The sequence below is a fragment of the Heloderma suspectum genome, chromosome 6 (genome assembly GCF_057233095.1).
Source record: "Heloderma suspectum isolate Gila_16-S chromosome 6, 16-S_ref, whole genome shotgun sequence".
Classification (NCBI taxonomy): Eukaryota; Metazoa; Chordata; class Lepidosauria; order Squamata; family Helodermatidae; genus Heloderma; species Heloderma suspectum.
The window spans coordinates 8,688,612-8,702,981 of record NC_139463.1 but is presented as its reverse complement, the minus strand read 5'-3'; the positions used below and the strand labels follow the sequence as shown (position 1 = coordinate 8,702,981).

At 49.7% G+C, this 14,370-nt stretch overlaps 1 protein-coding gene across 1 annotated transcript in view; it reads right to left on the bottom strand.

The window, feature by feature from the left end:
* The window catches only part of OAF (out at first homolog), a 32,956-nt gene extending 21,253 nt beyond the window's left edge, over positions 1 to 11,703 (bottom strand). Inside the window, exon 1 of the mRNA XM_084803583.1 lies at positions 11,030 to 11,703. Within this exon, the coding sequence (XP_084659709.1) occupies positions 11,030 to 11,293 (264 nt within the window). The 5' untranslated portion in view covers positions 11,294 to 11,703. The remainder of the gene's footprint in view (positions 1 to 11,029) is intronic.
* Between the last annotated feature and the right edge of the window lie 2,667 nt (positions 11,704 to 14,370).

Sequence of the window (14,370 nt, the reverse complement as noted above, 5' to 3'; positions counted from 1 at the left end):
ATGCCTGGAACACTCTGAACTGCTTTATAAATGCCATCTATTAATCCCAGACCATGACCACAGGCGCTTTACCCTAAAAGGTGCCCTGAAGTCTGACCCAGCAGCAAAGAATTTTAAACACCAGTCAAGACGCAGGTCCCTCACTTCCTAGAACTTGAATTGCTTCTCTCTCTCCTATGACATGAATGGAGGATTACAAGCTGGCACAATGTACATAGAGGTCAGGAATAATGGGAGGCCAAACAGAATTCAGGAATTCTTTCACTTTCCATTCCTGAAACCAGACACAGCCAGGCTGAAGTGTTATGCTCCCTCCCACAAAAAAAGAAAAAGAAAGAGCAACTGTGCAATTTTAAAATCAACCCAAGTATTACACCGGGCAAAGCTGCTACTAAAGCTGTTCTGTAACAAAGCTGTTATAGAAGTTACGAATACATTTAGATTACTAACACATCTGTATGTGTGTGTTTTCCTAGGGATGTCAGAGAAATCTGCAACAGATTCAAATGAGTTTGGATTTCTATGAATCCACAGCAGACTGACTTTTTCCAAGTCATGCAGATTCCAGGGACTTGAGGACCAGTTCTTGACCGTGGGGGAGGGGGATTCACTAATGCGCATTAGCACAAATGCACACCTGTGCAAATGCACACTTGTGTGAATGCACATTAGCACAAATGCACACTAGTTAATGCAAATTAGCACCAATTAGTGCAAGTGGAATGAAATTCTGGTAAAAAAATCCCAATGCTGTCAATGAGCAGACAATGAAATACACCTGACAATCTCTGAAACACAGATGAAACAGATTTAACAAAATTCGTCTAACCTTATTTGTTCCATACAACCCAGCATTCTGAGCAACTCAGATCTGGAACCGATGGGGCTGCCTTGTGCCATTGGTCCATCTTGCCTAGCCTTGTCTCCTCTGACTGGCAGTAACTGCACAGTTTCAAGCAGAGAAGGATCTTCCCGAGGGCTGCTTCATGCAGTCCTTGAACTGGAGATGCTGGGACTTTCTGTGGGCAAAGCATGCGCACAACGTACTGGGCTTTGGTCTCTCAGTTTGCCCTTGCAGTTCTCACGCTATATGGACAGTGAACCTCAGCCTTCCATTATTTCGGGTGGGAGGAGAGGGCATCAAAGGTCCTAGTGGTCCTAGGAGAAGCCACGTACTGCCTATGTGCAAATGGGCACGGTTTTAATAGCAGAGAGAGGAACTGGTAAACGGTTGCCACATTTTTTCCTTCTAGCAGGGCTCCTGTGCTTTTAACTGCTGCTTAACAGTGGACAGTTTTGCTACCTCAATGCTACACCTGTGGAACTCCCCCCCCCCGCCCTACAGATGCCAGCCTTGCCAGGAAAAAAAGAGGTGGAAACCCTAAAGCCAGTTGCTCATCAACTCTGTGCCAGATTTAGCTCATGGGCTAACCAGTGCAGTACAGCGGAAGCCAGAGCAGTCCAGCAGTTAAGACAGCTTACAATGTTAGAATCGGTATTTCCCAAACCTAGAGTTCCTTCCTCCTGCCAATGTTGACCCTCCCCCCCCCCCATACATTTGGACCATCTCTCTCTACATCCTTCAGCATCCGGATGCTTCTTCCACCCATTCCCAGTATCCATCAGCACTCAGGCCTGCCAGATCAGATGAAATGGAGCTTTTGGAGCAATGGGATCAGTACTATGGAATTCAATTGTGTGTGTGTGTGTGTGTGTGTGTGTAAGGGAAGAAGGGAGAGATGGAAATTGAGAACATCTGGAAATGTTTGAACTCACTCACATGAACTTCTTCCTTGGCTTTTCCAGAAGGACCCTCCCCTCCTCTGTCTCTGCTCAATAGACGGGTGGGTTTGTATTCCTCCCCCCCCAGCCCTTTTGGAATAACTCTTTAAGGACTCAGCCAAGGCTTGGCTCTATCAGAGAAGTCTCCCAAGTGAGCCAAGGGTACAAACAGATCACTGCTTTCAAGGGTGGGATTGCCGGTGCTGAAGCTTGGACCTTGTCTTCCATGCCCCTCAGTATATGAAGCAATGGCAGAGCTCCTGAGCATGTGTAGACTGCATTTTCTTCACCACTGAGCCGGAAGCCAAACTAGATGTGATAAGGGCGAGTTGTGATTAGGATGTATTCAAAAGAAAAGCAAAGAAAAGGATAGCAGCTGTGTGTGGGGGGTGCAAATGTGATCAAAATTGGGACCCTGAGGGATAAGTGGTTTAACGCTTTCCCCTGTGCCACTTTCCTGATTAAAATCACTCCCAATCCAAATTTATTTGCCCCACAGGAAAACATTTACAGGTATACTATGATGCCTGTAAGTTCTCCCCCACTGGGCAAGAAGCAGCATTGGGGTAGGTGGGAAATAAATGGTTAAAGCCACCTCTCCCTATACCATGGTTACCCAATGTGTGCCCTCCCCCATGACTTCAAACACATACACCACAGATTGTAAGCATGGGTTTCTTGCATAGTGTCTACTTTGGCCCCAATAGAGCTCACCCACTCACACCTTGGATTTAGAGGGAAAGAGTGTGAAGGTTGGGGTGAGTGCTAGAGATTTAACCCTTGGTTTGAAAGAAGGAAAGAGAGAGAGAGAGAGAGAGAGAGAGAGAGAAGGAGACAGACAGACAGACAGACGGAGAGAGAGAACTAGAGAAAAAAAAAGAAAGAAAGAGAAAGAGAGAGAGAAAGGAGAGAAAGAGAGTGAGTGAAAGAGAGAGAGAGAGAGAGGAGATGACAGCTACAAACCAGAGGCCCACGTAATGAGTTCCAGATGCCCAGCAAGCGTTTAGGTCTGTGTTTCATAAACAGTAGGCTGCCAAGGTTGGCCGGCAAAGTGATGGGAAAACCAGGGGCCGGCAGCATCAAAGGGAGGCTGTGATACATAATGGGAAAAGGGATCTGCTTTTTCCAAGAAAGAAACCTGTCTGGATGTTCGGGAAAGACTACAGGCATAGCTAGATTAGCTCTCTGGATTGTGAGACACAGTCGATAATCCTATATACTCATAGCAAATGGAAATCCCTATGTGTGGACATTTCTGTAGACAAAATGGCACCATCCATGCACAAGAGGGAAGTGTTAGCTGGTTCAGGGACCCCCAAGGTTTGCAGAAGTATGGAAATAGTTAGAAAAGAATTATGAAGGACCCCAGAACAGTCCAATGAGTCATGTGCATGCTGAATGGCCACACAATCCTAGCTGCATGTTGAAAGGAGGGGAAACATGGAAAACTGTGGAAAGCCAGTGTGGTGTAGGGGTTAGAGTGCTGGACTGGGATTTGGGAGACCCAGGTTCTAGTCCCCACTTGGCCACGAACCTCACAGGGTAACTTTGGGCCAGTCACTGACTCTTGGACAAACCTACCTCACAGGGTTGTTGTGAGGATAAAATGGAGGAGAGGAGGACAGTGTAAACCGCCTTGCGTTCCTTGCAAGAAGAAAAAAGGCAGGATATACATGTAATATTGAATGCATGCATGTATGAAACTGGGGAAGTGGAAGGGCAGGGGAATGGAATGGAGTTTCATGGAAGATGATACAGATAAAAGCCATGTGCAAATGGCTTCTCAAAATTTTCTGCACCTGGCCAGAGAAATTGGGGAGAGGGATTGCCCTGAATTTCTGCAGGGTGATGAGAAATTTGCCAGCATTTTCTTGTGGGTGGGACTCACTGTGAACAGTGACAATAACTTTTTTTTATTATTATTGTTATTTTCTCCCAAATCTGTTGTTTGTTTTTTGGCTGCTGCAAAACGTGGCAGGAATTGTACCTGCGTTAGCAGCCTGGCCATCACTTTGCACCCTGCACAGTGTGCACTGGGGAGGGGGGGAGATGGCAGCCACCACAAAAAAAATGGTGGAGAATATATGGCTTTCTTTTTCTAGGGGGCGTTGGGGTGAGAAAAAGAAAAATCTCAGACATTTTCTCAGAATAATGTCTTCTGAGAAATGTCGGCACAGCAGTGGATGGAAAAATCGAACCTCCATCCTTCTTCCCAGAGCTGAAAACACAACCTTTTAATGACATCACCCAATCATGGGGAGCGGGTTTGCATTTTGTCATTTGTGCTCTCCCGAACACTTTTTGGTTCCAGGCTCCTCTCTACTGCGGAGTTTAGCAGCTGATGGGAAGTGTGTGTGTGTGTGTGTGTGTGTGTAAACTGACCTGGAATTCATGACGCACACGCACACACACAGTGTGACCCGCTTCCCAGCGCTCAGAAGCCTGAGTAAACAACTCTGAACACATTTCCAAAAGGTGAACTGCCCGGAGGCTTTCTCCTCCCTCTCCGGTGGAGAAATATTGCCTAAAGCTAGTGGATCTGAGCTCCACATGAGACAGGATACATGGCAGACTGTTGAGCAGGCCCTATGAACATTGCACTTGTAAATATTCTGCACGAACAGAATCCAGATGTTGCAACAGCAAAAGTGGCAACCTGTATAGTTATAGGCAAATTAAGAAAATGTTTCTCTTATTTTTTGTAATTTAGTCTGCCATTTTTAAAAAGTCCTTTGATTTATTAGGAACAGAAAATGCTGCCTTCTACTGGGTCAGACCCTTGGTCCATCTAGCCCAGTACCATTGACACTGACTGGCAGCAACGGCTCCCCAGGGTTTCAAGCAGGAGCTTTTCCAGCCCTAACTGGAGATACCAGGAATTGAACCTGAGACCCTTTGCGTGCCAAGCATATGCTCTACCACTGAGCTACAGCCTTCCTTTTTCTAATCATAGGAGGGGAAAGATCATACATGGGAGAATCAGTGCAGTGTAGAGGTTGGAGTGTCAGGCTAAGGAAACCCAGGTTCATATCCCTACTCAGCCATGAAATTCACTGAGGGACCTTGGACTGGTCTCTCTCTCTTTCTAACCTACCATATAGGGTTGTTGTGGGGATAAAACGGGGAGGGGAAAACATGTACACACCACCCTGAGCTCCTTGGTGAAAAGGCAGCATAAACATGTAATTAATATATCCACAGGGCACTGAAGCCCCCTCCCTAGCTGCTGGAAAACTCATTTTACAATACTGCTGGCTTCTGAGTTCACCAGGTACTGTTCATACATCTTCTAGCATCTTTACAACCATAATGGCTAGAAACTCGCTTTTTAAAGTAAAATAAAATGAAATGAAAGCTGAGATCTTCAGGAAGTTAATTTTTACACCCAATACTACATCCAGCAGCTTTTCCTGTGTTCTTATGGCACCCCCAACCGTTGATCCATTTAGCGTAGGCAGAGGCCTTTTTTACCCTTACTACTGGAGATCCTTTAAACCAAGGGTGGGGAACATGTGGCCCTCCAGATACTGTTGTACTACAGCTCCTATAAGCCCCAGTCAACATGGCCAATGTTCAGGGATGATGGGGTTTGCAGTCCAACATCTGGAGGGTGACACATTCCCCACCTTTTCAGATGGGTTGGACTGCAACTCCCATCATTATGGGAGTTGTAGTCCAACCCATCTGGAAGGTGCCATGTTGGGGAAGGCTGATTTAACTGGAGATGTCAGGGATTGAACCTGGAATGCAAAGCAGGCCCTCTGCCACTGAGCTACAGCACAGCAGTAGAAGACTGTACCACATCAGAAGCTACACTTCTGAGCAGAGCTCTGGGAGAGTATAAGTTCATTTTGATGTCACAAAAGGTTCTAGAAATGATTATAGAACCTTTCCAGGGTAACCTTGGTTCCCCATGTCTGCCCTTTACTTAGCGATCTTTCTCATGGCAGGAAACATTTATTTCTGTGTCACCAGCAATATTTTTGTGCAGCAGCCCTGTGAACTGTAGCCAGCTTTGCCAAAGCTAAGCCTTCACCTGACCAGTCTGACCTGGTTCACACATAAGACAACCCAGAGTATGGGTGGAGTGACGGTTGTCATTGAATCGTGGGTTGTCATTACGTGCGAACCATAAACTATGGTTTAACTATGGATTGTTAACCAAGAAGAAGCCAGGAAAGGAACCCATAGCTTCTTGTTGGGTTGCGAACTCTGGGTTGTTCATGGTTAACAACCCATAGTTAAACCATAGTGTAGGGTTCACATGTAATGAAACCATGATTCAACAACAACCCATGGTTCAGCAACAACCCATGCTCTGGGTTGTTGTTACATGTGAACCAGACATGGTCTCCTCCATTCCCACTCCCCATTCGTCCTGCATTCTTTGAAGGCGAGAAGATTCCACAGTCAGCAGTCCAGCTGGGTAATTTTGGACCCTGGACTGAAGGGTCTTTTGGGCACCCCCTTTGGATGGCCACATATATTACTGAGGCACACGATCAGCATTTTTCTCCCCAGACCCCACATTCCTTGTTCTACAACTTCTTCCACATTCCTGATACATTAGAACAGTGACAACAAAACCGTTTGCCAACCTCGATGAAAGAAATACGCGGAGCTGGTGCAGTCTCGCATTTTAAACTCACTTAAACCTTAGCACCATCACAACTATAGAAATAAAATGGCATTTGCTTCTGCCGCCGTCATCGCCTGCCACTCTCTGGGTGGCAATCCAGGGTGGGGGGGCTGGTCTGCAGGACCCTGGACTCCAGCCCCCAGGTGCACCACCATCCAGGACACTGTGATTGCCACAATCTCTTGATGAAATGAGAGAGAAAGTCACAAGATGACTGTTTGCTCCAAGGACGTCAGCTGATATCTTCCAGCTTGTAAGGCAGTATCACCAAAGATAATGCCTAACAAGGAAGGTCAGGAGAGTAGACTTTGCTTGACTGCCTGCTTGGCCTGACAGTGTTTTTCAAACATTCTTCTTTTAGAGGCAGGCCGTCCCTGAGTGGTAGACCCACTGCTTTGCACACAGAACGTCCCAGGTTCAATCCTCAGCATCTCCAGGTAGGACTGGGAAAGACCCGTCGGAAAGCCACTGCCAGTCTGTGTGGGCAACGCTGAGCTCATGGACCAATAGCGTGGCTCAGCATAAGCCAGCTTCCTCTGTTTCTCATCTAGCCCTTTCCCACATCAACGTCTCTGCCAGGGAGTCTCTGAACATTTGCCATGGAGCCTCGGTGCATGCGCATTGCAGGGAATTCTGGAACATGTTTTCGGGCACACAGACAGTTTATGCAAGGTGCTGAGCAAACTTGTTGGGTTCACTCCCCTAAGGCTGAGATGGCGTGCATGCGGGTGAAAGGTTTCCTGCATCCCCACTCCCTCTTCCAAGCACACTGCCTGTTTCGTGGTCTAGAGATTCACGGTGGCTGCTCCCCCCTCTATTATGCATTACACCAACTCTGATTGGTTCCAGAACAATGCTATGTCAGCTCACTGGGGGCGGGGAGACAGCTGCTTGGAGACCCTGGAACGCTGTTGAACCAGTGGTAGGGTTGTCCCCAGCTTTCTCCCCCCCCCAATCCTTCCCAAACACTGTGAACGGGGTGGTGAAATTGTGGGGAAGGGAATTCAGCTCAGCCCTAGCCTCAAAGTTGTCAGGGTAAACTCCTCTCAAGAACATGTCCAACACTGCCCTGCTGTTACACATTGCAAAGGAAGATGGGCAGTGGGTGAGCGAGCTGTTATTTCAGGGAAGCTCATCCACCATGGCTGGTCTTCCTACTGAGGAACTCCTGGTGGCCTTGGAAGGCACTCGACCACTGTGAGGGACACTGTCGCAGAGTTATCAGTCTGAAGCACACTGCCTTCTGACATCATGGGTTCGTGTCTTCTTTCCTGCTCCATCTTGCAAAAAGACACTCAGGGTGCAATCCTATGCATGTTTAGAAGGGAAAAAAGTCCTACAACTCCCAGCGGTCCCCAGTCTTTCAGAAAGAGACTCAGGGTGCATTCCTCTGCATGTTTAGATGGGAAAAAGGTATAATTCTATGCATGTTTAGATGGGGAATGCTGGGAATTGTAGGGATTTTTTTCCATCTAAAATATGCGTAGGATTTTTCCATCTAAAATACTGCGCCCTCATTCTCTCATCCCACTTGGCAACCTTCCCTTACAAAGAGCTAGTGAAGAAGAGCCGTTCTGGATCAGACCAAAGGCCTAACTGCCCCAGCATCCTGTTCACAGAATGGCCAACTAGATGCCTGTGGGAAGCCCACAAGCATGACATGAGCCCAACAGCAACCTCCTGCTTGGCTTTGCCAGAAACAGGTACTGAGAAGCAAACGGCCTCTGATCCTGGAGGTACTAGGTAGCCATCAGGACTAGAAGCCACTGATAGCCTTATCTTCCCTGGGGGGTTAGGAGCCAGATGTCCATCCATTTCACCTTCATTTACTTGCCAGCCCAAATCTGTGCTCCCCCCCCCGATCATCTCCTCCCCCAAGTCCTCTGTGTCTGCCAGAGAATGTGGAGAGTGGGTGTCCTCTATTGCGCTGGGCTCTGCAACAGAAGTCTGCCTGCTCTACATCCCAGAGAGAGAGCATGGACTCTCCCTCCTCCCCTCAGCAGAGCTGGGGAAGAGGAGGGGTTTTCTCATTTTGCACTGAGCAGCAACCCCCGGTCCCCTCCTCCCAGTGCATAATGTAGGGCAGGCAAATTACGTCAGGGACTGCCTCAGACAGTGACCAGTGAAGGATGCGAGATCTAGAGATGCCCCTGCTTAATCAGAATGGGACAACACTTCGGCACCGAAGAGGCCTTCGCTTCCCATGCCAGGAGCACAAGAGGGCCAGTTTTGCCTGGAGCTGGGTCAATGACCACACAGTGGTTCCTCAGGGGTGATGCCTTTCGCTCAGGGTTGGTCCTCATTTCCAAGCAGCCTCAATGTGTCAGAAACTGTCTGCGAGCCATTGCTGCTGCACATGATGGCCATAAGATAAGAGTGCCGGTTCAAACATGTGCACATATGCATCACCTCAGTCCAGCAACAACCTCATCAGGAGAACCCATCTGGAAGCAGGCCAAGGGCCTTTCCAGCCCTGAATGTCTGTTTCTAGCAGAGGATAGCCAGCCAGGGGCTTCCAGGAACACCACAAGCAAGGCATAAAAAAGGGATGCAGAATACGCAGCCTACGTATTGCATAAGGCCCCAACCTGGCCATTTTTGTGCCCCCCCACCCTGCTCTGGAGGCACAGCAGTGTGTGTGGGGGAATGGCCCATTTTAAAAGGAAAAATTGGTGGTTTGCTGCTGATATTTGGTGGTGAGGCAGTGGCAAAAGCTGCTGTTTTAAAGCAAAATAGCTCTTTTCCCCCACTGACACATCACCAAATTGGGGTAGCAAGCCACCAAATTTTCCTTTTAAAACAGGGGCAGGGTGAGGTCCCAAGTGATGGGGACCAGGGTACAGTCTCTGGTGCAGTGGGGGGGGGGGCAATATGACCCCCCCAACCCCTGGAAGTTGGCCACCCCTGGCATAAAGGCTCCCATTTGCTCCCCAGCAAATGGTATTGAGTGGCATACCGCCTCTGATCATGGGAGTTCCATGCAGCTGTTCTAGCTATTAGCCGCTGCTAGATCCCCATTATTCTGTGAATGGTGTCTAATCCCCTTTTGAAGGCACCTAAGCTGGTGACGATCATCACATCTTGTGGCAAGGAGTTGCACTTGTTAATTGCACATTGTGCTGAAAAAAGTCCTCTCTTTTCCTCTGTCCTCAATCTTCTGCCAAGCAAATTTGTTGGGTGACCCAGAGCTCTATTATTATAAGAGGGTGAAAGAACGCTCCCTCTGACAAAATGGAAACTCTATCGGATCCCTGCATCGTCATCTTCTCACCCACTCACCCGCTTTCCTAAGCTAAACAACCCCAGATGCTTTGGCTATTCCTCATCTGGGAAGTGGCTGCAACCCCCTTGGCAACATTCAGACATTATAATTATTTATGAAACGTATGTGTCACTTCCCAACCCAAAAAGCAGTCCTGACTGTTCTCAGGATATATTCACGCACTGAGAAGATTATGACCCAGGTCAACCACAGATACATCCAGAAGCTACTCAGGAGCAACTGCCACAATCCTGTTGCCCCTGCTTTCAGCAGGATGAGTGGGGGCATGTCATGTGGGAAAGGGGTTTTTGTGTTTCATTTGGTGGTGGTTTTCTTTTCTTTCTGGAATGTCTGAACTGGCCTTTGAAGTCTGGGAGCTGCTGACTGCAGAAGCTGACTCTGCTGGAAAGCACCAGAGTGATCAGAGCAGATATGAAAGTTCTACCTGTGGCATTGGATGAGAAATCAAAGATGTACATGCAGTCTTGGAAGGACTCTTGCTCAGGCTGGAACCCTATACTCCCCGACTTAGGAATAAGGGCGCCTCCTGACGCTACCAATCAAAAGCCATTGTGCAGCTGTTCCGTCTTCCCTGACTTAGTGGATTTTTTTGTGGAAAGAAAAGAAGATGGATGAAGCAGTGGGTAACATCAGGGTGTTAGGAATGGAAGAGAGCAACTTCTGGATCCTGGGTAAAATTCTGTGGATGAGGCAGGGCGCGATAAAAACCTTGTCTGGAAGCACCCTAAATCAGTGGGACTTACTCCAAGGAGATGTGCATAAGGTCAGGCTAGTGGGAAGCCTTCTTCTTTCCTAAGGAAACTACTAGGCCTGTTGGCCCCAAGTTGTTCTTTACCCCATGGGGGCTACCCCCCCCCCGCACCTCTTGATTCTCTCATTCACAGCGTGTCTGATAGAGTGCCTGACTATACCTCAAGGAGACATGGGGTCTCAATTCCCCTGTTCGGCCATGAAGCTCGCTGGGTCACTGTGGGCAAATCACTTTCCTTCAGCCTGGCCTACCTCAGAGGGCTGTTGTGAGGATCAAAGGGGAGGGGGAGCGCACACGACCAGTCTGCCCCCAGCTTCACTGGAGGAAGGTGACATTCAAAAAGTGACAGGCAAATCCCTTCTTATACCGGAGTGTCCATTTCTAAGGGGGGGTGCGTGTCTGGCGGGGGGTTAACCCCATCCTTCCCAGTTGCTTGCCCAGCACATCCTCTTACCCAAGAGTAAAGCCCCCCCCCCCGGTCCTGGAAGCCGTGTTCACCCTCTGAGACGGGCGGGGAAGGCTCTGGCCCTTCCCTTCCCCTCCCCGAGCCCCCGATCGCGCCCCCCCCCCGCACCTGCTTGAAATCGACCGTGAGGGTGATGAGGGTCCCGTCGCCCTTGCGGAGCTCCAGGCTGACGCAGTCGGCGGCGCTGTCCGCCTGCAGGCTCTCCTCCGTCACCTGCCCGTCCGGGAGCCGGACTCGCACCCGCAGCTCGGACGGCGCCCCCGCCGCCGCGCCGGGCACAGGCAGCCGCGCCAGCAGCAGCAGCAGCAGCAGCAGCCCGAAGAGGCGCGCGGCGGGCAGCCGGCCTCCCCCGCCTCCTCGCCGGCAGCGCATCCCCCAGCGGCGAGTGGGGACCGGGGCGAAGCGAAGGCTGGCCTGGACGCCCCGGCGCCCGCGCGCTCCCCGCAGCTGCCCCGCCCCCTCCGAAAAACTTTCCCCAAGTTCCTAACTTTCCTTCTGGAGCGGGGCGGGACAGGAGTCCTCCGGCCGGCCGGCCCGCCCGCAGCAAGGGACCCGCGCTGGCCGGCGCCCGCCCCGCTCTTGCCTCCAGCCGCCCTCCCTCGCAGCCCCTTCCCGGCTGCCCGACTCGGACACCGCGTGGGTCGCAGCCAAGGTGCTGCTGCTGCTGCGCCCTGCCGCCCGGGTGCCGGCTGCGAGCTGCCCTGCGCGGCTCCTGGCTCCGACCCTACCGGGCTCCCGCTGACCTCCCTCTCTCTCTCTCTCCCTCTCTCTCCCTCTCTCTCCAAGCTCCCCTTTCTCTTTTCTTGCCCCCCCCCCTGCTCCGTTTCATTCAATGGCCCCGTCACTTCCTTCACTCTTCAACATAACAACCCGCAAGGACCTGCCTTAAAGAGACAGGCGCCCCCTTTCTCTCTCTCTCTCTCCCCCCCGAGGCCGCAGCACGTTTGCAGCTGGTCCCCAGCTGAAGGTGTCGAACGCAAGAAAACTAGAGAAGGCCGGGCGGCTAGAGCGTAGAAAGAAAAGAAAGAAAAGTCGAATTAACTTCGTTTAGGCGCACGCACGCAGCCATCATCTGTTTCATACTAACTTGTGTCATTTTGATTCATGGGTGTGGGAGCTCTTTCCCCTTTTCTTTAATCAAGGCCACCCCAGCAAAACCCGCTCATTCTGCCAGAAATCGGATGGCCGTTCATTCTCGAAATGAACAGGATATGCTTAGAATTTTCCCCGCTACAAGATAAAACAATGATGATGAGAAGTTGAAGACGTTTAGCGGTACGAATCGGTGTGGTGCAGTGGTTGGAGCCTCGCATGGGACGCAGTTGGTCCAGGTTGAAGTCCCCGCTGGGCCATGAAGCTCTCTGGGTGACTTTGGGCCAGTCACTGACTCGCAGCCAAACCTTGTTGTGAGAATAAAATGGAGGGGAGGTGATCCTGTAAGACTGCTTGGGGGGTGGGAAGGCAGGATATAAATATAATAAATAAATACATTTTTAAAATGACACTTTTTTCTTTTTTTTAAAGACTGCAATGCCTTGTATTCCCATCTGGGAATAAGACCAATTGAAGTTGGTGTGCCTTGCTTTTGAGTAAAAGTGAGTTGGGTTGAGTTACGCAGGGTGCTCAGGACAGAGGTTGATATTGTACTTGACATGGAAGATTTGGGTTCAATTCCACTTCCAGTTTGTAGGATGGGTTCATCCAGGACCAGCCCAAAGCATTTTGCTGCCTGAGGTGAAAGACAGGACACCCCCGCCCCCGCCCCCACCCTGAATTCCACTTGCAGAAGCAGATGGGACCAGGCAGCTGAACCTTATTCCAGCACGGTCTCCCACTCCACCTAAAGGCCACAGAGTAGTTTATGGGGCACGGGGCAGGCCCCATAGCACACGCAGCTCTGTCCTCCAACAGAAGGAAATAGCTGGGGGGTTCCAGAGGAAAGTGAGGGGGCCACCAATGCCCTCCACCACACTCCTACAGCATCTGTCTCCTGAGGTGGCTGCCCCAACGATAGGGCCAGCCATGGATTCACTGTTTCGCAGAACTGTTTTCGAACTTTGGGTAGACTGAAGCACCGTTTGTGGATTCCTTTGCTCCTAATTCCCATGGGCCAAACAAAGTGAAAAGCCACACTCACCATGAACTGTGCATGGAACAGTCTCTTTAATATTGGGCCAAGGTATAAATTTCCCTCACAAAATTAACACAGTGACGTCCTTGCAGTCTTCAGGGATTCCATCCCGCCCCCCACCATTTACGTCCTTTCCGCTGGTGAATTTGAAAGGATAGGAGCAAGAACAAAAAGCAGCAGGAGACAACCGGAGCCAGGACTCTTTGTTATGAATTTATTTTTCATTTTAGGAAGGAAGTTGCATCTGGAAAAATCACATGGGGCTTTAGCTCAGTGGTAGATTGCATGCTTCGGATAGAAAACCACCCAGGTTCAATCTAGTTAAAGAGTGGGAGTGCACAACCGAGGGCCACACCCAGTGTCGGCTGGGGATGGGCTGCTTCAGAGTTGCTGGGGGGTGGGGAGGCTAAAGGCTCCTCAGTCTCTCAGTTACCTTGACTGAGACTGCCCTGCCACCAGCAGCAGTACAAATGCAGTGAGCCCAGCTGCTTTGGGGTCAGTGGGGGAGCAGAGAGGCGAAGACGCCCACCCCGGTGACACAACCAGGATTGCTGGTTTTTTTGCCACCGTTAAACTAGTATTATTATTATTACATTTCTATCCTGCCTTTTTTATTTTATTTTTTGCCTTTGCAAGGAACCCAAGGCAGCTTACATGATCCTCCTCTGCTCCTTTTTTTATCCTCAGGTTAGGCTAGGAGTCAGTGATAGGCCCAAAGTTATCCAGTGAGCTTCATGGCTAAGTGGGGACTTCAACCTGGATCTCCAGAGTCCCAGCCCAACACTCTCACCAGAACTGGTGGCAAAGCAGCCATTTCAGTTGTTTGGGGCTAAAGGCCCCATGCCCCCCAGTTGGGGTTTATTTCTTTATTTTTATTTACTGTACTTTTAAACCACCCGATAACTGAAGTTCTCTGAGCAGTGTACAATATATTAAAAAATAAGGTACAAGCACTAAAACAACATAAAAACAGTGCAGAATAAAACCAAGATAAAACCAGCAGCAAAGAATAAATCCATTACAGCATCATAAAAACCAACTTAAAACCAGCAGCAGAACAAAGGGACTAAAATCAGTTCTTAAAATGCCCAGGAAATTTTTTAAAAGGTCTTCACTGGGCACCAGGAAGCCCACAATATGGGTGTCAGGTGAGCCTCTCTGGGGAGAGCATTCCACAGATGGGGTGCCACCAGTGAAAGGTTCTCTCTCCTGTAGCCACCTGCCTTGATAGCTGGAGTCTATTGGATCATCACTGCAAACTTCATTCAGCCACGGATCATTCCTGAGCAGCGATCAAAGGAACAGCTAAGGCATGTGG